General features: G+C 37.9%; 1 protein-coding gene across 5 annotated transcripts in view; it reads right to left on the reverse strand.

The window, feature by feature from the left end:
• Positions 1-280: 280 nt before the first annotated feature.
• Positions 281-22,000, reverse strand: part of TSGA10 (testis specific 10) — a 154,123-nt gene continuing 132,403 nt past the window's right edge. For all 5 annotated transcript variants that reach the window (XM_045826963.1, XM_045826966.1, XM_045826961.1 and 2 more), the window contains 4 exons: positions 19,119-19,321; positions 17,046-17,150; positions 16,715-16,864; positions 281-963 (listed from right to left, as the gene is read on the reverse strand). In XM_045826963.1, the coding sequence (XP_045682919.1) occupies positions 939-963; positions 16,715-16,864; positions 17,046-17,150; positions 19,119-19,321 (483 nt within the window). In that variant the 3' untranslated portion in view covers positions 281-938. The remainder of the gene's footprint in view (positions 964-16,714; positions 16,865-17,045; positions 17,151-19,118; positions 19,322-22,000) is intronic.

The following is a 22,000-nucleotide window of genomic DNA, read 5'->3' on the forward strand; positions in this document are numbered from 1 at the left end:
ATCATATGCATATACTAATGATATAACTTTTTTAATTAAATGGCAATAATACAAATAGCTAATATCAGTAAAATAGAGTAGTGTTCAGGTTTTCAATTCAAAGCCAATGAACAGAAAAGGTAGAAAAGATTTAGATTTTAGGGGAAATAAGGAAATGTCACTGGACTTCTTACTCTATAGAACAAAGAGCTGCAACAGGCAAAAAAATAAATAAATAAAATGGCAATTAAATTGATTGTAGTACTTTAATGTTCTAAAGAAATCTTATTAAAATACAGATTTTTTTAAAAAAAATCTTACATTCTTGACAGATATAGCATCACCTACCTTTCTAAAAATTGTAGCAGTAAACAGAATTGTAGAAAATGTATGTTAATTAGTGGTACAATACTATAGATTTAAAACTCCTAACACACTGCTACTATCCACTGCTTTGAACTCAGATTGTGGCCTGGATTTTATGTCAGGTTGGTTCCAAAATGAAACATTGGGTTCCAGACCCGTATCGGTAAACTTTGCCTATTTTGGCACAACTTCTCAAGCCAAGAAAGTATAGATCACAAAGAAAAATTTAACCAACCAATTATTTGAGATAACAAGAAAAGAAAGGAAATCAGTTTTTTTAAAAACACTTATCCCTCTTTTTATAAGCTTCTTTATTTACTCCGGATAGTTAACATGACAGTGTTCAATAGTGAAGTAAGCAGATTTTACACTCACTATTACTGTATGGATAGAAGAGCCATATGAATTTTTGTTTTTATAAGTCATCTCCGATCACTGCAATATGGCACATGAGAACAGAGATTCAGAGGCACAAAGTTAATAAATACATTTAACATTGTCAAGCATTCAAAAGATAAATGCAATCATATAGCAAAAAAAAAATCAGTTTGTAATTTTGACCTTTCCCCAGGATGTGAAGTATCTTTCATGTGTCAGAAATCTCTATAGCAAAGATTCCTATGAGAGAGAAAAAAATTGTGCAGATTAATATTTTAACTCACCAATTTTACCAAGTATAAAAAGTATATTCTACGCAATAATTAAGATTTTATTTTCCCAGCTTCTGTGAAAGAAAACAGACACAGTGCATATTTTTTGCTCAGCTTTTACAAACTGTGATGCACCCATATCTTGGAATAATATTCAACAATAAAAGGAATAGACTATTATTACATATAATTTAAATGGATCTCATGGACATTGTGCTACATGAAAAAAAGTCATTCTCAGAAAGTTTCATAGAGTTTATGATTCTATTTATATAACATTCTCAAAATGACAGCATTATAGAGATGGAGAAAAATGAGCATTTGCCAGGGGTGGGGTGGCCCATGACTAGAAGGATTATCACCAGGGAGAGTTCCGTGGTGCTGATGGAACAATTCAGTGTCTTGACTGTGGTGGTGAATTATGTGTGGTATGTAAAAAAAAAATGCACACATACACAAATGACTGCATGCAAAAATAGAGAAAAATGAATAAAAGCCTATAGATTAATTGTATTGTACTAATGTTAACCTTGTGGTTTGTAAAATATTGCCAATGGTAAACTGGAGGAAGGATATGTGGAACTCTAACTATGTTTGCAACTACCTGCAAGACTGTTATTCTTTCCAAATAAAATGTGAAATAAAACAAAAATAGTACACCCATACAATGGAACACTATTCTGTAATTAAAAGGAACATGCAACAATATCTGGTGCATATAATAACCCTGGGAAATCTCAAATATATTATGCTGAGTGAAAGTCAGCCATTAGAGGATACATACAATATGATTCCATTTATATGACAACCTGGAAAAGGCAAAACTATAAGGACAGGAAACAGACCAGTGGCTGGAGGAAAGCAAATTAAGTACATTTACTATTTCTAGATAATAGGTGGCCGTCAAAGAATACCATTTAAAACTAACAGGAAAAGTTAAGTGAGGAGATCCAAGACAGCAGTGGAATAGGTGAAACCTACACTCACCTCCTCCTGGGACCAAGCTGGAATTACAACTAAAATATAGAACAATCAACCTGAATAACCAATGGAAGACTAGCTGAACAAAAGTCTTATAACCAAGGATTTACAGGAGAAGCCACACTGAGAATGGTTAAGAAAGGCGGAGACATGAAAAGGGCTGACCTACTTCAACAGACAGCAGCTGAGATTCTGCATGGATATCTCACCTGCAAAGGTTCCCCCTGAGGAGTATGGGGTCTCAAACCCAGGCTACCCAGCCCAGGCACCGGAGCCAAGAAGAGCCCACATAACATCTAGCTGTGAAAATCAGCAGGGTTCTATCCTCCAGGGAAAGGCAGGAGTCTGTGACAGATCCAGGTGCCCTCTTATAGGGCTAATACACAAAATCTTATTCACAGCCACTCACCCTGTGCTCTGGCAGAGGGAGGGCAGAGCAGACTAGAATCCTGTGAAAAGAGACTAGGGAGAGAGATGAAGAAACAGATACCAGGACCCCCATGCTGAGTCCCTTTCACACACCACAAATGCCATCTTTCTTGGATGGAGCACTTCCCTCCTTATGGCATCAGCAGGAGAAATGCAACAGCCCCCATATCTGGATTCCCTGTTGCCCTATCCTGTCAAGCTCTTGCCCTGCTAAGAAGTCAGCTTCAGAAGCTGTGGTGTAGTGTTCCCAGCAGACTCAGGGTATGTCAATAACTAAGCTGTGTGGCTTCAGGGCAGGGCCATTCCACACACCATCCCGTGGATCTGAGTGGCACCTCCCGTCATGGGAAATATGCTAACCCCACCATCTGGGCTCCTGGCAGCCCTGTCCTGCCAAGAAGATTCTGGGTAGAATCTGGGACAAACTGAGTTGTGTGGCAGAAGGACAGTGACCATTTTTCCCTCGCATGTCCAACTGATGCACAGCTCTCCCTTCACACAGCTAAATCTTGGTCTGTTTGGGCCTGATAAACTCTGCTGGCCTCACCCTGATGACTCCCTGAAACCCCACTACATTACTAAGGTCTGTGGGCACCTGGGCGGGTAGGGAAAGCTAGACTTGCTATGACCTGGGACTTTTACTGAGTGGCCTCATCCCCAGGACCAGCATGAGGAGTCTGAGCCTGTATCAGTCTAGTTAATACCACTCACCCCTACCTGATGACTCATGGAGAAACTGCCTCATGCAACTTGGGTACTGCAGCAGCTCTTTTAGTTACTGAACCTAACTGGCAGTCAGCAGGTTGAGGTAGGTGGAGGCAGATCTCTGGGTACCTTGTGCCTTTTGCTAACCTGCCCCCAGACTCAGTGCTGGTGGAAACTGGCCTTGGTGCACAGCTTTGTTCTTCCCGCACACACCCCAAGGCTCAGCAGAGGCAGCCACAAACTTTGGATCACTTTGTAGCTCTAAACAGGTTGCCTAGGACCATTCACAGGCAGCATCTGGCATTAGCCTACACTAGAGCCCTCCCAAAAGGCCCCAGAGAAGACACAACCAGTGGCCAGCTTCAGGTAACATTGGAGCAGGATCCAATAAGCTTCACAAATGGCATATCCACAGGGAAATCTTATAAGGTGCCAGACCCTGCTGAGGTGAATTCTGCATGGTGTGGTCAGCACCTGCACAGCAGCACATATACTGTGATTGGGGTCAATATGCACAGTCAGCTAGCTGATAGTCAAACCCACTCACAAATGGGCCAATAGCAAACTCAAGACTCAATTACAATAAGAGGGCTCACATAACCCACACAAGGGACATTTCTGGAGTATCCAGCTCAGGTGATCAGGAGAATGTGCCGCTGAGTCCCACAGGATGCCTACTAAACTAAATAAGGCCACCCTGCTAAGACTGCAAATCATAGCAGATCTACCCCCACATAGAAACAAACAGAAGGAGGCAGCCATAATGGGGGGACAAAGAAACACAGGCCAAATGAGAAAGCAGGAGAAATTGACAGAAAAAAAGATAAATAAAAGACACAATTAACTAGATATAGCTTTTTAAAAAAATGCTTACAAGAATGTTTAAAGAATTTAGTGAGAACTTCAAAAAAGAGATAGTAACAAACGATATAGAAACCATAAAAAAAGTTGGATGAAGCAGAGGATTCATTCAGTGATTTGAAAGAAAAGGTAGCAGAAAACAATCGGAGCAGCAACAAGAAAAAAGAATTTTAAAAAATGAGGATACTTAAAGGGACCTTTGGGACAGCATGAAGCATAACAACATCCACATCACAGGGTTACCAGAAGAGAGAGGGCAAGGGATTGAAACCTTTTTAGAGAAATAATGGTTGAAAAATTTCCTAACCTGATGAAGGAAAAAGACACACAGGTTCAAGAGCACAGAAAGTCCCAAATAAGATGAACCCATGAGGCCCACACCAAGACACATTGTAATTAAAATGGCAAAAGCTAAAGACAAAGAATCTTAAAAGCAGCAGGGAAAAGACAGCTACCACAAGGGAGTTCATGGAAGACTGTCATCTTATTTCTCAACAATAAAATTTTTGGCTAGAAGAGATTGCCATGAAATATTCAAAGTGATGAAAAGCAAGGACCTCCACCCAAGATTACTTTACACAGCAAGGCTATCATTTAAAATTCAAAGAGACATAAAGTCTGTCAAGACAAGAAAAACCTAAAAGAATTAATTGCAAATAAACCAGTATTACAAGAAATATTAAAGGGTCTGAAGAAGGGAGAGGAGAAGAAGGGAAAAAGAAGGGGGAGGAGGAAGAAGAACAACAAAATAGAAGAACATAGCTGTAAAGAATAAAATGACAATAAATTTGTAGCTATCACTTTAAATGTAAATGGATTAAATGTTCCAATTGAAAGACATATGATAGTTAAATGGATAAGAAAACAAGGCATATAAATATATGCTGTCTATAAAGCACTACTTCAGAACAAAAGATACATTTGGACAAAAATCAAAGGGTTGGAAAAAGATATTTCATGCAAATAGAAAGGGAAAAAAGCTGGGGGGAGCAATACTTGCATCTAACTAAAGAGACTTTTTAATAAGAGACAGAGAAGGACAACATGCAATGATAAAGGGACCAATCCAACAAGAGAATATAAACTTTTCAAACACTGATGTACCCAACATAAGAGCACCTAAATATATAAAGCAATTGAGGGACACCAAGGGAGAGAGAGGCAATAATACAGTCAAAGTAGTGTATTTTAATACCCCATTGACATCAATGGATAGATCTACCAGACAGAAAATCAACAAGGAAATTGTGGCCTTAAAGATGCAATGGACCAATAGATTTAATTCATATTTTCAGAGCATTTCATCTGAAAGCACCAAAATATACATTCTTTTCAAGGGCACATGGAACATTTTCTAGAATAGAACACATGTTAGAAGACACACACACAAAAAAACTCAATAAATTTAAGAATATTAAAATCATATCAAGCATCTTTTCTGACCATAATGCTATACAACTAAAAATCAATTGCAAGAAAAAAACTGAAAAACACACAAAGACATGGAGGCTAATAAAATGTTACTAAACAATGAATGGGTCAACAATGAAATCAAGGAAGAAATCAAAACATATCTTGAAGCAATGAAAATGAAAACTAAATAACCCAAAATCAATGAAACACAGTGAAGCAGTCCTGAGAGGGAACTTCACATGTTCCAGGCCTACATCAAGAAACAAGAAAAATCTCAAATAATCTAACTTCACATTTAAAAGAACTTGAAAAAAGAACAACAAATAAAGTCCAAAGTGAGTAAAAGAAAGGGATAAAGATCAGAGTAGAAATAATGTCCAAAAAACAAAGAAAAAAATAATACAAAGACCAATGATAAACAAGATTGAAAAACCTTAACCAGACTCATCAAGAAAAAAGAGAAAGGACCCAAATAAATAAAACCAGAAGTGAAAGAGAAATAACAACCAACACCAAAGAAATAAAGGATTGTAAAGAAATATTATGAATAAGTATACGCCAACAAGTTGGACAATCTGGATGAAATGGATAAATTCCTGAAAACATAATATCTTTCAAAACTGAATCAGGAAGAATCAGAGAATCTGAATAGTGGGATTACAACTATTGAAATTGAAGCATTCATCAAAAAACTTCCACCAAAAAAATGCCCTGGACAACATGGCCTCACAGGTGAATTTTACCATTCAAAGAATTAACAACTATCCTTCTCAAAATATTCCAGAAAATTCCAGAAAAGGGAAGACTGCCAAGCTCATATTATGAGGCCAGCATTATCCTAAATCCTAAACCAGATGTGGACATTGCAAAGAATGATTAACATATGTTAAAATCCTCAATAAAATGTTAGCAAGTCAAATCTAGCAATACATTAAAAAGATTATATACCATGATGAAGTAGGGATTATTCAGGGGGTGAAGGATTGGTACAATGTCCACATCAATAAACATGATACACCACATTAGAAAATGAAGGATAAAAATCACATGATCATATGAGTAGATGCACAAAAAGCATTTGATAAAATCCAGCACCCATTTATGATAAAAACTTTCAGCAAAGTGGGAATAGAGGGAAAAACCTCAACATAATAAAGGTTATATGTGACATATCCACAGCCAACATCATAATGAATGGACAAAAACTACATGTGTTTCCCTTAAGATCAGGAACAAGAAGGGATGTTCACTTTCACCACTCTTATTCAACATGGTACTGGAAGTCCTAGCCACAGCAATTAGACATGAAGAAAAATAAAAGGCACCAAAATTAGAAAGGAAGAAGTAAAACTGTCACTCTTTGCAGATAACATGATACTGTTTATAGAGAACCCTAAAGATTCCCCCAAGAAACCACAAGAACTGATCAATGAATTCAGTCAAATAACAGGATACAAAATAAATACCAAGAAATAAGTTGCATTTTTATACACCACTAATGAGCTATCAGAAAGAGAAACTAAGAAAACAATCCCATATACAATAGTATCAAAAGCTTAAAATACCTAGAAATAAATTTAACCAAGGATGTAAAACACCTATACTTAGAAAATTATAAGGCACTGAAGAAAGAGGTTGAAGAGAATACAAATACATGGAAGCATACACCGTGTTCGTGGATAGGAAGAATTAACATCATTAAAATACCCATCCTTTCCAAAGCAATCTATAGATTCAGTGCAATTCCAATCAAGATACCAATGGCATATCTCACAGAATTAGAACAAATATTCCAAATATTTAAATGGAACCACAAAAGACCCTAATTAACCAAAGCAATTTTGAGAAAGAACAAAATTGCAGGTACCACCATACATGATATCAAACTATACTACAAAACCATAATACTCAAACAGCATGGTACTGGCATAAAAACAGATTTATAGATCAAATGGAAAAGAATAAAGAGCCCAGAAATAAAGCTGCATGTGTATGGTCAATTAATATTTGATAAAAAAGGCAAGAGCATACAATGGAGTAACTACAGTCTATTCAATAAATGGTGTTGGGAAAATTGGACAGATAATGTGCAAACTCCCTTCCCTCAAACTAGACCACCTTCTTACACCACACACAAGAATAAACTCAAAATGGATTAAAGACTTAAATGTAAAGACTTGAAATCATAAAAGTCCTAGAAGAAAACATATGCAGTAAAACCTCAAACATTTCTTATAGCAATATTTTTTCTGATATATCTCTTCCCAGCAAGGGAAACAATTAAAAAAAATGGGACAATCAAGTTGAAAAGTTCTACACAGCAGAGAAAGTCATTAACAAAATGAAAAGATAATGCACTAAATGGTAGAACATTTACAGCAATGATATATCTGATAAGGGATTAATATCCAAATTTGTAAGGAACTCAGAGAACTCAACATCAAAAATACAACTGAATTTAAAAATGGGCAAAAGATCTGAATAGACACTTCTCCAAAGAGAAAACAGACATATGAAAAGATGCTCAATGTCACTAACATCAAAGAAATGCAAACTGAAACCACAATTAGATGTTACCTGATACCTGTCAGAATGGCTATCATCAATAAATCAACAAACAGCAAGTGCTGGTGAGGATGTGGAGAAAAGGGAACCCTCATATACTACTGGTGTGAATGCAGACTAGTGCAGCCACTGTGGAAAACGGTATGGAGTTTCTTCAAAAAATTGAAAATGGACCTGTCTTATGACCTAATGATTCCACTTCTGGAAATATATCCAAAGAAACCCGAAATACTAATTCAAAAGAATATATGCACTCCTGTGTCCATTACAGTCTTATTTACAATATCCTGGATTTTGAAGCAGCCCAAATGTCCATCAGTGGATGAGTGGATAAAAAAGCTGCAGTAAATTTATGCAATGGAATGCTACTACCCTTTATGACAAAATGGATAGATCTGGAGAGCATTATGCTAAGTGAAATAAGCCAGTAAGAGAAGGACAAGTACAATGTGATTTCACTCATATGTGGAATCTAATGAATGAAGTAAACAAACAAAATGGAAACAGACTCATAGATCAATGACAGACTGACAGCTGTCAGAGGGGAGGGCAGTTACCAGGTTGGGTGAAAAAAGTCAACTGATTAAGTCAGAAAAAAAACCCCTCATAGACATAGATAATAGCATGGTGATTACAGGAAGGAAAGGGGGTTGGAGGATGTATAAGAGGGTGTGGGGGGATGAGAAGGAGATATGATGATGGAAGGAGACTTGACTTGGAGTGGTGAACACACAAAACAATGTACAAATGATGTATTATAAAATTGTACACCTGAAACCTATATAATTTTATTAACCAATGTCATTCCAATAAATTCAATAAAAGAAAAAAAGGATTAAGGGCACCACTGGAAGCATTAATAGAAAGGTAATGGCTATAAATAAAACACACACCTTCCTGAATATCAAAACAAATGTTCAAAAGCAAAGAAGAATAAACATATTGAGAAAGAAATACAGTAAATGTCACATAATACACACAATTATCATTAGATAATATGACAAAGTTGAGACCAAATTTAATAGTCATCTCAAGACTTCCGGCAAGATGGAGGAATAGGTGGAAGCACCGTACCTCCTCGCACAACCAAGATTAGAACAACAATAAATTACGGTCAGCATAACACATAGAACTGATAGAGGATTTGATTGAATGGAAGTCGGGCAGCCAAGAAGTTGAAGTAGACCCGTACATCCAGACTGGTAGGAGACGACCAGCCGGGCGGCTGCGGGGCTGGTGCAGATCGGCGGCGCACGGAGGTTGGGGAAAGTTTGGCGCGGAATCCCTGCGACAGCCATCCGGGGCACAAGAATGCTGCGGTGATCCCTGAGTATGCAAGCTGCGGCTGCCGGACCCAGTGGGGCAGCATTGTGGACCAGGGCAGAGCTCACAGCCCAGGAGCCCAGGGAAGGGTCTGGGCCCAGGAGAACTGAACTGCCGCCATTGATTCCCTCCCGTCCCTACTCCCGCCCCCGCCCCCACATATAACGTCACAATCTAGTGACTGGGGCGCCCAGCCCCGGTGAACACCTAAGGCTCCGCCCCCCACCGTAACAAGAGCGACCAGACCAAAAAAAAAAAAAAAAAAGGAGAGACAGGGAAAGACATAAGACATGTGTACAACAGAGCAGATCAGTCTCCCAGGACTCATCCTTTTGAGCGACCAAGAAATAGCCAATCTATCAGATGCACAGTTCAAAGCGCTGGTGATCAGAAAGTTCACGGAACTGGTTGATTTTGGGCGCAATTTAGATGAAAGGATGCAGGTTACCATAAAAGAGATGCAGGAAGATACGCGGAGGAGAGCCAATAGAGACAGGAAGGTATCTGAGTCTCAAAACAATACAGTGGACCAGAAGGAAGATAGAATCAACCAAGCAGGAAAGCATGATGAAATAAGAATTCAAAAAATCGAGGAGAGCCTTGGGAGCATCCAGGACACCTTTAAACGTTCCAACATTCGAATTATAGGGGTACCAGAAGGGGAGGAGCAACAAGTGGAAAAGTTATTTGAACAAATAATAAAGGAGAACTTCCCCAATCTGGCAAAGGGAACAGTCTTCCAAGAAATCCAAGAAGCTCAGAGAGCCCCAAAGAAGTTGGACCCAAGAAGAAACACACCAAGGCACATCATAATTACATTAGCCAAGGTAAAAACGAAGGAGAGAATCCTAGAAGCAGCAAGAGATAAGGGGACAGTAACCTACAAAGGAGTTCCCATCAGACTGTCAGCTGATTTCTCCAAAGAGACCTTACAGGCAAGAAGGGGCTGGAAAGAAATATTCCAAGTCATGAAAGACAAGGACCTACATCCCAGATTGCTCTATCCAGCAAAGCTCTCATTTAGAATGGAAGGGAAGATAAAGTGCTTTTCAGATAAGGTCAAATTAAAGGAGTTCATCATCACCAAGCCCTTATTTTATGAAATGCTAAAGGGACTTATCTAAGAAAAGAAGATAAAGAAAAGACATGTATAGTAAAAGGACAGCAAACTCACAATTATTAACAACCACACCTAAAGCAAAACCAAAAGAAACTAAGTAAACAACTAGAACAGGAACAGAACCACAGAAATGGAGGGCACATGGAGGGCTAGCAGCAGGGGGGTGGGAGGAGGGGAGGAGGGGAAAAGGTATAGAGAATAAGTAGCATAGAATGTAGGTTGAAAATAGATAGGGGGAGGGCAAGAATAATACGGGAAAGGTAGAAGCTAAAGAACTCATAAGAATGACACATGGATGTGAACTAAAGGGGGGGAATGTGGGTGGGAGAGGGGGTACAGGGTGGAGGGGAGGGAAGGGGGGAATGGGACAAATGTAATAGCATAATCAGTAAAATATATTAAAAAATAATAATAATTTCACCGAAAAAAAAATAGTCATCTCAATAATGTGAAGGAGTTTAATTTACCTATTATTTCAGAGAATAATTTCAAATGGCTCAAAAAACAGAACTCTAATCCATACTATATATAAGAGAATACATAAAATGAAGTGATTAAAAAAGCTAAAGATGAAGAGTTTGACAAAGATTTACCAAACAAAAGAAGACAACAAAGAAAAAGGAGTTTAAACAATCATGACAGATAAAGTAGATTCCAAGCCCCTACCATCTCCAAAAAATTAAATGTGTTAGAAAGGGACACTTCATAAAAGGAGCACATTCAACAATAAAAATATGACAGTTCAGAATATCTATGCAACAGATAAAACCACAAAACACCTACATAAAATAAAATCTATAGGAAACAAGAAGAAACAAAAACATACTAATAACAGATTTAAAAAATATTCCTAGAAGACTTCTGGTCCAGACAGAAGCCTAAGTAAATATGCTTCACTTTCTCACACAACCAAAGAAGGCCAATTAATTTAAGAACAGAAAACAAGACTTCCGGTCAGGATGGAGGCATAGGTAGACACACTCTGCCTCTTCTCACAACCAAAAGAAGGTCAACAACAAATTTAAAAACAAAAAACAACTAGAACTGCCAGAAAACTGAACTGTACAAAAGTCTGAGAACCAAGGAGTTAAAAAAGAAACATTCATTCAGACTGGTAGGAGGGGTGGAGATGGGCAGCCAGGTGGAGAGGACTCATGGCAAGGTGGAGGCTGGTGGACCCAGCAAGGCAGCAAATTTCGAACTGGGCAGTCCCACATTTGAGTGGAGATCAACTGGGAGGAACAACTGGGGAGTGAGAAAGACCACACAACCCAGGGTTCCAGCGCAGGGGGAAATACAGCCTCAGGCCTCTGACTGAAAATACCTGTGGGGGTTGAGATGTCAGCGGGAGAAACTCCCAGCCTCACAGAAAAGCTTGTTGGAGAGACCCACAGGATCCTAGAACTACACAAACCTACCCACCCAGGAATCAGAACCAGAAGGGCCCAATTTGATTGTGGGAAGCAGGGGAAGTGACTAAAAACTGGAAGAGAGTGCAGCAAGTTGCACCATTCCCTCTTGGACCCCTCCCCCACCTATAGGGTCACAATGCAGTGATGTGGGTTGCCCCACCCTGGTGAACACCTAAGGTTCCACCCCTTATACAGTAAACAGGTGTGCTGAGACAAAAAAAAAAGGCCCAAATGAAAAAACAGATCAAAACTCCAGAAAAAACACAACTAAGCGATGAAGACATAGCAAACCTGTCAGATGCACAGTTCAAAACACTGGTTATCAAGATTCTCCAGGAACTCCCTGGGTACTTCAAGAGCATATAAAAGACCCAGGCAGCAATGAAGTTTGCATTATGTGAAATAAGGACAAGTCTACAAGGAGCCAACAGTGATGGGAAGGAAACCAGGACTCAAATCAATGGTTTGGACCAGAAGGAAGAAAGAAACCTTCAACCAGAACAGAATGAAGAAACAATAATTCAAAAAATGAGGAGAGGCTTAGGAACCTCCAGGACATCTTTAAACATGCCAACATCTGAATCATAGGGGTGCCAGAAGGAAAAGAGGAAGAGCACGAAACCAAAAACTTATTTGAACGAATAATGAAGGAGAACTTCCCCAATCTGGCAAATGAAATAGACTTTCAGGAAGTCCAGGTAGCTCAGAGAATCCCAAAGAAGGTGGACCCAAGGAGGAACACACCAAGGCACATCATAATTACATTAGACAAGATGAAAGATAAGGAGAGGATCTTAAAAGCAGCAAGAGAAAAGGAGACAGTTACTTACAAAGGAGTTCCCATAAGACTGTCAGCTGATTTCTCAAAAGATACCTTGCAGGCAAGAAGGGCTGGAAAGAAGTAATCAAAGTCATAAGGCAAGGACCTACATCCAAGATTACTCTGTCCAGCAAAGCTATCATTTATAATAGGAGGGCAGATAAAGTGCTTCCCAGATAAGGTCAAGTTAATGGAGTTCCTCATCACTCAGCACTTATTATATGAAATGTTAAAGGGACTTATCTAAGAAAAAGAAGATAAAAAATATGAATGGTAAAATGACAACAAACTCACAGCTATTAACAACTGAACCTAAAAAAAAAAAAAAAGAAAAAAGCAAACAACTAGACAGGAATAGAATCAGAGAGATAGAGATCACATGAAGGGTTATCAGTTAGGAAGGGGATGGGGAGACAGGGGGAAAAGGTACAGAGAATAAGTAGCATAAATGGTAGGTACAAAATAGACAGGGGGAGGTTAAAAATAATATAGGAAATGTAGAAACCAAAGAACTTATATGTATGACCCATGGACATGAACTAAGGGAGTTGGGGGAATTGCTAGGGAGAGGAGGTACATGGAGGAGGGGAATTAAGGGGAGAAAATAATTAGACAGTTGTAATAGCATAATCAATAAAATATATTTAAAGAATGTTCTTAGTAAAACAGATCAAATGGACAAAAATTAAGCAACAATATACAAGAGCTAAATAAAAATGAAAAACTTAGTATTTTTATATATATGTTCTCTACCCTGAGAAGAAAGACTATATCTTCTTAAGTGCATAGAAATTGATCATGTAGTAAACTATGAAGAACACATCAGCAGTTTCCATAAAATGGAAATATTACACACAATATTCTCTAATCACAATGCAATAATACTAGAAATTTAAAATGAAATCCATACACAGACTTCTGGCCAGGATGAAGGCATAGATAGATACACTTTGCCTCCTTGCACAACCAAAGAAGGACAATAACAAATTTAAATACAAAAAATAACCAGAACTGCCAGAAAATTGAGTTGTATTTCTGATTTCCAGAATTGGAAGTCTGACAACCAAGGAGTTAAAGAAGAAACATTCATTCAGACTGGTAGGAGGGGCAGAGACAGGCAGCCAGGATGGAGAGAATGCATGGCAAGGAGGTGGCTAGAGGACAGAGCAGAAAAAGCAGTGGCTGTTATACTGGGTGGTCCCATATTTGTGTGCACATAAACCTCGAGGAACAACTGAGGAATGAGACAGGCAGTGCAACCCAGGGTTCCAGTGTGGGGAAATAAAGCTTTGAAACATTTGACTGTAAAAACCTGTGCGGGGGGGGGGGGGGCGGGTTGTGGCAGTGGGAGAAACCACCAGCTTCAAAGGAGAGTTTGAGCGTACCTAGAACGTCCTAGAACATACACAAACCCACTGACCTAGGAATCAGCACTAGAAGGGCACAATTTGCTTGTGGGTAGCCAGGGAAGTGACTGAGTGCCAGCCAAGAGACAAGCATATGGCATTATTCCCTCTCCCAGCCCTCCTCCACACACAGCATCACAACACAGCCACATGGGTTGCCCCACCCTGGTGAATACCTAAGGGTCCACTCCTTACAACATAACATGCACACCAAGACTTTAAAAAAAAAAAAAAACATGGCCCAAATGAAAGAACAGATGAAAACTCTAGAAAAATAACTAAGAAATGAGGAGATAGCCAACCTATCAGATGCAAAGTTCAAAACACTGGTAATCTGGATGCTCACAGAAATGGTTGAGTATGGTCACAAAGTAGAGGAAAAGGTAAAAGCTATGCAAAGTGAAATAAAGAAAAATATACAGGAAACCAACAGTGAAGGGAAGGAAATCAGGACTCAAATCTATGGTTTGGACCAGAAGGAAGAAACAGACATTCAACTGGAACAGAATGAAGAAACAGGAATTCAAAAAAATGAGGAGGCTTAGGAACCTCTGGGACAACTTTAAATGTTCCAATATCTGAATCATAGGGGTGTCAGAAGGAGAAGAGGAAGAGCACAAAATTGAAAATTTGAACAAATAATGAAGGAGAACTTCCCTAATCTGACAAAGGAAATAGATTTCCAGGAAGTCCAGGAAGCCCAGAGAGTCCCAAAGAAACTGGACCCAAGGAAGCACACATCAAGGCTCATCATTACATTATCCAAGATCAAATATAAGGGGAGGATCTTAAAAGCAGCAAGAGAAAAGGAGACAGTTACCTACAAAGGAGTTCCCATAAGACTGTCAGCTGATTTCTCAAAAGATACCTTGCTGGCAAGAAGGGGCGGGAAAGTATTCCAAGTCATGAAAGGCAAGGACCTACATCCAAGATTACTCTGTCCAGCAAAGCTATCATTTAGAATGGAAGGACAGATAAAGTGCTTCCCAGATAAGGTCAAGTTAAAGGAGTTCCTTATTACCCAGCACTTATTATATGAAATGTTAAAGGGACTTATCTAAGAAAAAGATTAAAAATATGAATGGTAAAATGACAACAAACTCACAGCTATTAACAACCGAATCTAAAAACAAAACAAAACAAAAACTAAGCAAATAACTAGAGTAGGAACAGAATCACAGAAATGGAGATCACATGGAAGGTTACCAGTGGGGAGGGGGGAAAATGGGGGAAAAGATACAGGGTATTAGAAGCATAAATGGTAGGTACAAAATAGACAGGGGGAGGTTAAGAATAGTATGGGAAATGGAGAAACCAAAGAACTTACATGTATGACCCCTGTACATGAACTAAGGGAGTTGGGGAAATTGCTAGTAGAAGGGGAGTGCAGGGAAGAGGAGGATTAAGGGGAAAAAATAATTAGATAACTGTAATAGCATAATCAATAAAATATATTACAAAAATAATGAAATGAAACCAAAACACAAATATAGTCCTTTTCAGTAGAGTGATGGGATAGAAAGTGTACAAGAAACAGTTACAAATTTGAGTATTACTTTTGTAGAATTTTGACTTTTGAAAGCATATTAATTTACATACTCAGTAATTAAATTAAATCAAGGAAAAAAGTAGGAATGGAAAAAATGAAAAATGAAAGCACACTGAAACAAAATATCTGATATTATTTCAAATGTATACATAGAATAGCCACAGAGAACTAAAAAATAGTCCTCATAATTTATGAACACAATATTTAATTATATACCCACAAGACTTGGGCCTAAGGGCAGTTTTCATATGGGGATAGGAAGGAAAGTTGCAAACTGATCCTGAACCTCTTTAAAAAGTTGGTCGGCTTATTGTAGTGACATAGGTGAGAAATTCTGAAACATTTTTGAGGTATTCTGGGATTGAGCAAATTAGTAACTATGCTGATGTCAGGTATATGTGTTGATATTGAGTCAGTGTTCCCACTGTAGAAGAAAGGACATACAAATACAGAATGGAAAGAAGAAGGCAAGGAAGAAATCCACGAGGATGGTTTGGAACTGGAATTACTGACTGTTTTATAAAAATGTAGAGAGGGAGCATGTATAAGAGTATGAGCATGTGAGACAGCACATGTAATGTGCCAGAAACACATAAAAAACAAATGAGGTAAAATTTTCACAAAGTGAGTATGGGTAAAAGGTATAAAGATGTCCTTTGTATTACTTTATTTTTGTATTTGTTAGTTCTTGTAGGTTTCAAATTATTTCCAAAGAAAAATATTTTTATTAAATTTGTAACATATAGGAATATATCTAAAATGTTGCCTCTGAAAAATTAGCTTTCCTAGAGCATAGGTATTTTTGGTACTATAAAAATTAACCAGTATTTTATTAATCAAAGTTAAAAATTTAAATAATGTATTAATTACATTTAAAAAATGATGTAGAAATAAAAAGAAAATTGGGTTTCAAAAGTTTATGTAAACAGATAAAATAGATTTTTCACTTTAGAATATTTATATAAAACTAATTCTCAAAATGCTTTATGTGAACATATCTATATATCCAATCATGTTTAAATAGCACTGTTAATGACTGACTGTCACTGAGTTTCCTTACACCCTCAAATATTCACTTTATATATTGCTACATGGTCCTATATATATTGTACAGAAGGATCCTTAGAACACTCACTCTTCTAGTGATCGATCTAGGCCTCGGTCAGGAGATCGATGGTGAGCACGTTCTGGAGAATGACATTTTGTATTTGGCTTTATTGTAGAGCTCAAATGATAAGCATTACTTGAGTAATTCTGGCGGCGAAGTTCTTGCACAGCCCTCTCCCTAAAGTAAAAAAGTTTAAAAGAGACATTTTTTAACTTTATGTCCAGTGACATTATTGACACTGTGGTAAAACTAAAGTTCAATTCCTACTTTAAAACTTACCCATCATGAATAATGAAAATCAGTTGCTATCTAAGAAACAATGCTTCCCAGGCTAAATACTGCATAGAGACCAACTTACCTTTCAAAGCGTTCTGTCCCTAGTTGTCTTTTGGTAATGTCTAAATCAGCTTCCAGTTGTGTTACCACATTCCTGAACTGGGCTACATCTCTACTCTGGATGGCCCTGTGTAAAAGAATATGAGAGTGACAGTTGATTAAACTTAAAATACACCTGGGGTACACTGAACCATGTTGGCAATGTTGTCTCAGCTGGACTCCATCCAAATTCTGATTTTTATGGATGTATATGCCAATTTTAGATTAGTAAATGTACAAAGTAACCTACTTGAAAAGCTTAAGCTGTGCCAGTCACATTCAATTACTTAAACCTTCTCTGTGTCAGTTTCTCTGTGTTTACACGAAGTAATATTATCTACTGTCTGTATATATTATATATTTACTGTAAATTATTTTATAAGAACTTTGAAGTATTATATGCAAAGTAATAGTGTAACCAAATAATCAAAACTCAAATGCACTAGCACCATGATTAATGTAGTCTGTTATATATATTAAATGAAGCAGGTGCTTTACATATACTTACAATTAAATCTGGTATACCTGTACACACTCTTCGATTTAACAGGATCTTCTTTAGGGCTAAATAATGCCACAAAAACCCTGTAGCAATGCTATCATAAGGAAGATAATGATTGAGATTAATGCTGCTTGTACAGAACATTCTATTTTCTTTGTTGGTTTCCAGGATTGCATTATAGGCTGCTGAAATCTAAACTTAGACACTAAGAACACAAAAGTTTATCATGTTTACCAGTTCTAAGTGATAATACTTATTAGCCAGTATAAAACAGAATGTACCCTTTTAGGTGGGAGTTTTGTTATACTTCACTAAGGCAGATTTCCACCTACCAGCTTGAGAAAATGATCTTGCAGAACTGGTTAAAGGTATCGCAAAAACCCAGTTGTGGTGACTAAAACGAATGACTCAGTTGACAGCTGACATAACCTGAAAAATAAAGTTTCTGAAGAAATTGGCTTTGGCTTTGTTGTCTTTTCTTAGTAAGGGGCTCATATGAGTGACTGATTCCTGAGATCATGATTCCTATCCTTCCCAGGTCCCAGGCTCAGACAGGGGGCAGAGTTGAGGCTGGATGAAAAGTGTTATAGATGAAACAGATAAGAACAGAGGCTAAGGTAAATTTTTTTTGTCACAGGTGACCAACCTAACATTCATTATGCATGCAGGCCTTTCTACCTAATCTTTCAGCTAAATTCATGTAATAAGCTGCTAATGGTGCTAGGGATTCTAAAAGAAGAAGCAAGCCCTCATGGACATGAACAATGGGTGGTGATTACAGGGGGGGAGGGGAAGTAGGGGGTGGTGGAGGAGTGTATGGAGAGATAAATGGTGATAACCGAGGCTTGATTTGGGGGGTGAACACACAATACAGAGTAGAGACAATGTGTTGTAGAAATGTGCACCTGAAGCCTGTATAATTTTGTTAACCAGTGTCACCCCAATAAATTCAGTAAAAAATAAAATAAATAGCCCTGGCTGGCATAGCTCAGTGGATTGAGCATGGGTTGTGAACCAAAGTGTCCCAGGTTCGATTCCCAGTCAGGGTACATGCCTGGGTTGAGGGCCATGACCCCCAGCAACCACACATTGATGTTTCTCTCTCTCTCTCTCTCTCTCTCTCTCTCTCTCTCTCTCTCTCTCTCTCTCTCTCTCTCTCTCTCTCTCTCTCCCCCCCTTCCCTCTCTAAAAATAAATAAATAAAATACCACTTGGGTACATAAATAGAAAAATTCTGGTTTCAGAAGTGTTTTTTTCTAGTGTGGTTATAATATTTCCTAAAGGCAATGTTTTAGATCAAACATCCTAGATATCCAAAGCTCTATTGGAAACAATCAACAGAGGTGGTTAAACTTAAATTTAAATCAATTTAGCTAAACAGATAAAAAAATAAATACTAAATCTTAGGCAAATTAAAATATTTCTGGTCCTCGTTTAATTAATGGCACATTATGGATGCTTAAATTATATAAATTCCAGCTTTAAAATTCAACTGCCTTATACAGTACCAAAAATTTAAGAAATGTGACTTTATTATATTGCTAACCAACTCACATTTTATTTTCTGCCAAACAAAGGTGTTCTTTAAGAAGCTGAATTTCAGATTCTTTTTCTTGAAGTGCTATCTGAGACTGATATTCTTTGTCTCGATTGGCCACCAGAAGAGCTTCTAGATTCTGCATGGAGATTCTCTCATTTGTCATCTGACTCCTGAGGAGTTCTATTTCAGAACGAGCAGAATCTAACTCATTCTCCATCTGTACAATAGGAAGATATCTATACTTATTCCCATTGATTCACTTAACCGATAGATCATCAGAGACTTATAAAATTTCTGTATTATGTGATAAACTAACAACCCCTTTTGATTCCTTGATTGTCCTTCTTACCAAATACACACACACGGTATCACTTTCCCCAACCCTTTGATTACATCAGAAAATTCATCAATAAGCAATGAGTTATTAATCCCAAACTGCAAGCAATTTCCAATTCCAGCTTTGATATTTATTTATATATTTCTGCAAGATGGATATGGTGATATCTGTGACTACTGCTTTGTAATGAGCTAGGCAAATTATAAACACCTAACTACATTGCACTCCATTGTTAAGAAAGATAAAGAGTCATTACACATTCCCTCTCTTGCATAAATCCTTAGAAAGCTCCATTTTTAAAGGTTATCTTGAACCTGGGATACACTTAGTAAGCCAAATGTTCCTTCAAAAGGAAGAAAACCAGGCATTACTATTTAAAAAAATTATTCATAAAATTATCTCACAATATATACTATGTATGCATTTTAAAAAGGTAAATGTGAAGAGATAAAACTTTAAGAAAAAAGAATTTAAATAAAAACAAAATTATTGGAGGAGGGGTAGGCAGATAGGGAAGACCCTGCTAGACTAGATATAATTAACATATGATGTCTGACTATACAAAAACATATTGATAGTCAATATAAACTTAAAAAATACAAGAAAACAGTTGGAAGGAATTAAACAGTATAAAATAAAGAATATCTTACTAATATAAGGAATTCATACTATTGATGAGAAATGTGAACAGAAAATTTACAAAGTATAGTTAATTAGTAAACATATAACAAATGTATCCTTATGAATAATCAAAGACATATAAATAAAAGCAAGATACAAGGTCTAGTCCAGAGTGTCTTAACCTTGAAAACATTGACCTTTTGGACTTCTGGCCAGGATGGAGGCATAGACAGAATATGCTTTCCTTCCTTGCAAAACAAAAAGGACAACAACAAATTTAAAAATAAAAAATAACAAGAACTGACAGAAAATCCAACTGTATGGAAGTCTGACAACCAAGGAATTAGAGAAGAAAATTTTATCCAGACTGGTAGGTGAGGCAGAGGCTGGCAACTGGAGTGAAGAGGATGCATGGCAAGGCTATGGACTGGGTGGGTGAGGTGGACAGGGGACCCCATATTTACATACGGTAGAGCTGGGAGGAACAACCAGGGAGCCAGACAGACAGTGTAAACCCAAGACTCCAGTGCTAGGAAAATAAAGCCTCCAAACCTTTGGCTATAAAAACCTATGGGTGTTGCAGTAGTGGGAGAAACTCCCAGCCTCACAGGAGAGTTCACTGGACAGACCCATGGGACCCTAGAATGTACACTAACCCATGCGCCTGGAAATCAGCACCAGAAGGGCCCAATTTGTTTGTGGGTAGCCGGGGAAGTGACTGAAAGTGGGCAAGAGATGATCAAGCAGCACTGCTTCCTCTCTGTCCCCTCCTCCACATACAGTTTCACAATGTAGCTATGTGGATTGCCCCACCCTGGCAAATACCTAAGGCTCCACCCCTTACAGTAACAGGTATACCCAGACAAGGAAAGATGGCCCAAATGAAAGAACAGATCAAAACTTCAGAAAAAGAACTAAGTGACCAGGAGATAGCCAACCTATCAGAAGCAAAGTTCAAAAGAATGGTAATCATGATGTTCACAGACATGACAGAGCATGGCAGCAAAATAAAGGAAGAAGTGAAGGCTAAGCAAAGGGAAATAAAGAAAAGTATACAGGGAACCAATAGTGAAGGGAAGGAAACTGGGACTCAAATCAATGATTTGAAACAAAAGGAAGAAACAGACATTCAACCAGAACAGAGTGAGGAAATAAGAATTCAAAAAAAAAATGAGGAGAAGCTTAGGAACCTTTGGGACAACTTTAAATGTTCCAACATCTGGATCATAGGGGTGTCAGAAGGAGAAGAGGAAGAGCACAAAATTGAAAATTTGTTTGAACAAATAATAAAGGAGAACTTCCCCAATCTAGCAAAGGAAATAGTTTTCCAGGAAGTCCAGGAAGCCCAGAGAGTCCCAAAGAAACTGGACCCAAGGAAGTACACATGAAGGCTCATCATAATTACATTACCCAAGATCAAAGATAAGGAGGGAATCTTAAAGGCAGCAAGAGAAAAAGGAGACAGTTACCCACAAAGGAGTTCCCATAAGACTATCAGTTGATTTCTCAAAAGATACCTTACTGGCAAGAAGGGGCTGGAAAGTATTCCAAGTCATGAAAGGCAAGGACCTACATCCAAGATTACTCTGTCCAGCAAAGCTATCATTTAGAATGGAAGGACAGATAAAGTGCTTCCCAGATAAGGTCAAGTTAAAGGAGTTCATTATCACCAAGCCCTTATTATATGAAATGTTAAAGGGACTTATTTAAGAAAAAGAAGATTAAAAATATGAATGGTAAAATGACAACAAACTCACAACTATCAACAAGTGAACCTAACAAAACAAAAATGAACTAAGTAAACAACTAAAACAGGAACAGAATCACAGAAATGGAGATCACATCAAGGGTTATCGGCGGCAAGGAAGAGGGGCAGGGGAGAGAACAGGGGAAAAGGTACAGGGAATAAGAAACATAATTGGTAGGTAACAAGATAGA

This window comes from Phyllostomus hastatus, unplaced genomic scaffold (genome assembly GCF_019186645.2).
Source record: "Phyllostomus hastatus isolate PE091 unplaced genomic scaffold, TTU_PhHast_1.1 phas_scaffold_78, whole genome shotgun sequence".
NCBI lineage: Eukaryota > Metazoa > Chordata > Mammalia > Chiroptera > Phyllostomidae > Phyllostomus > Phyllostomus hastatus.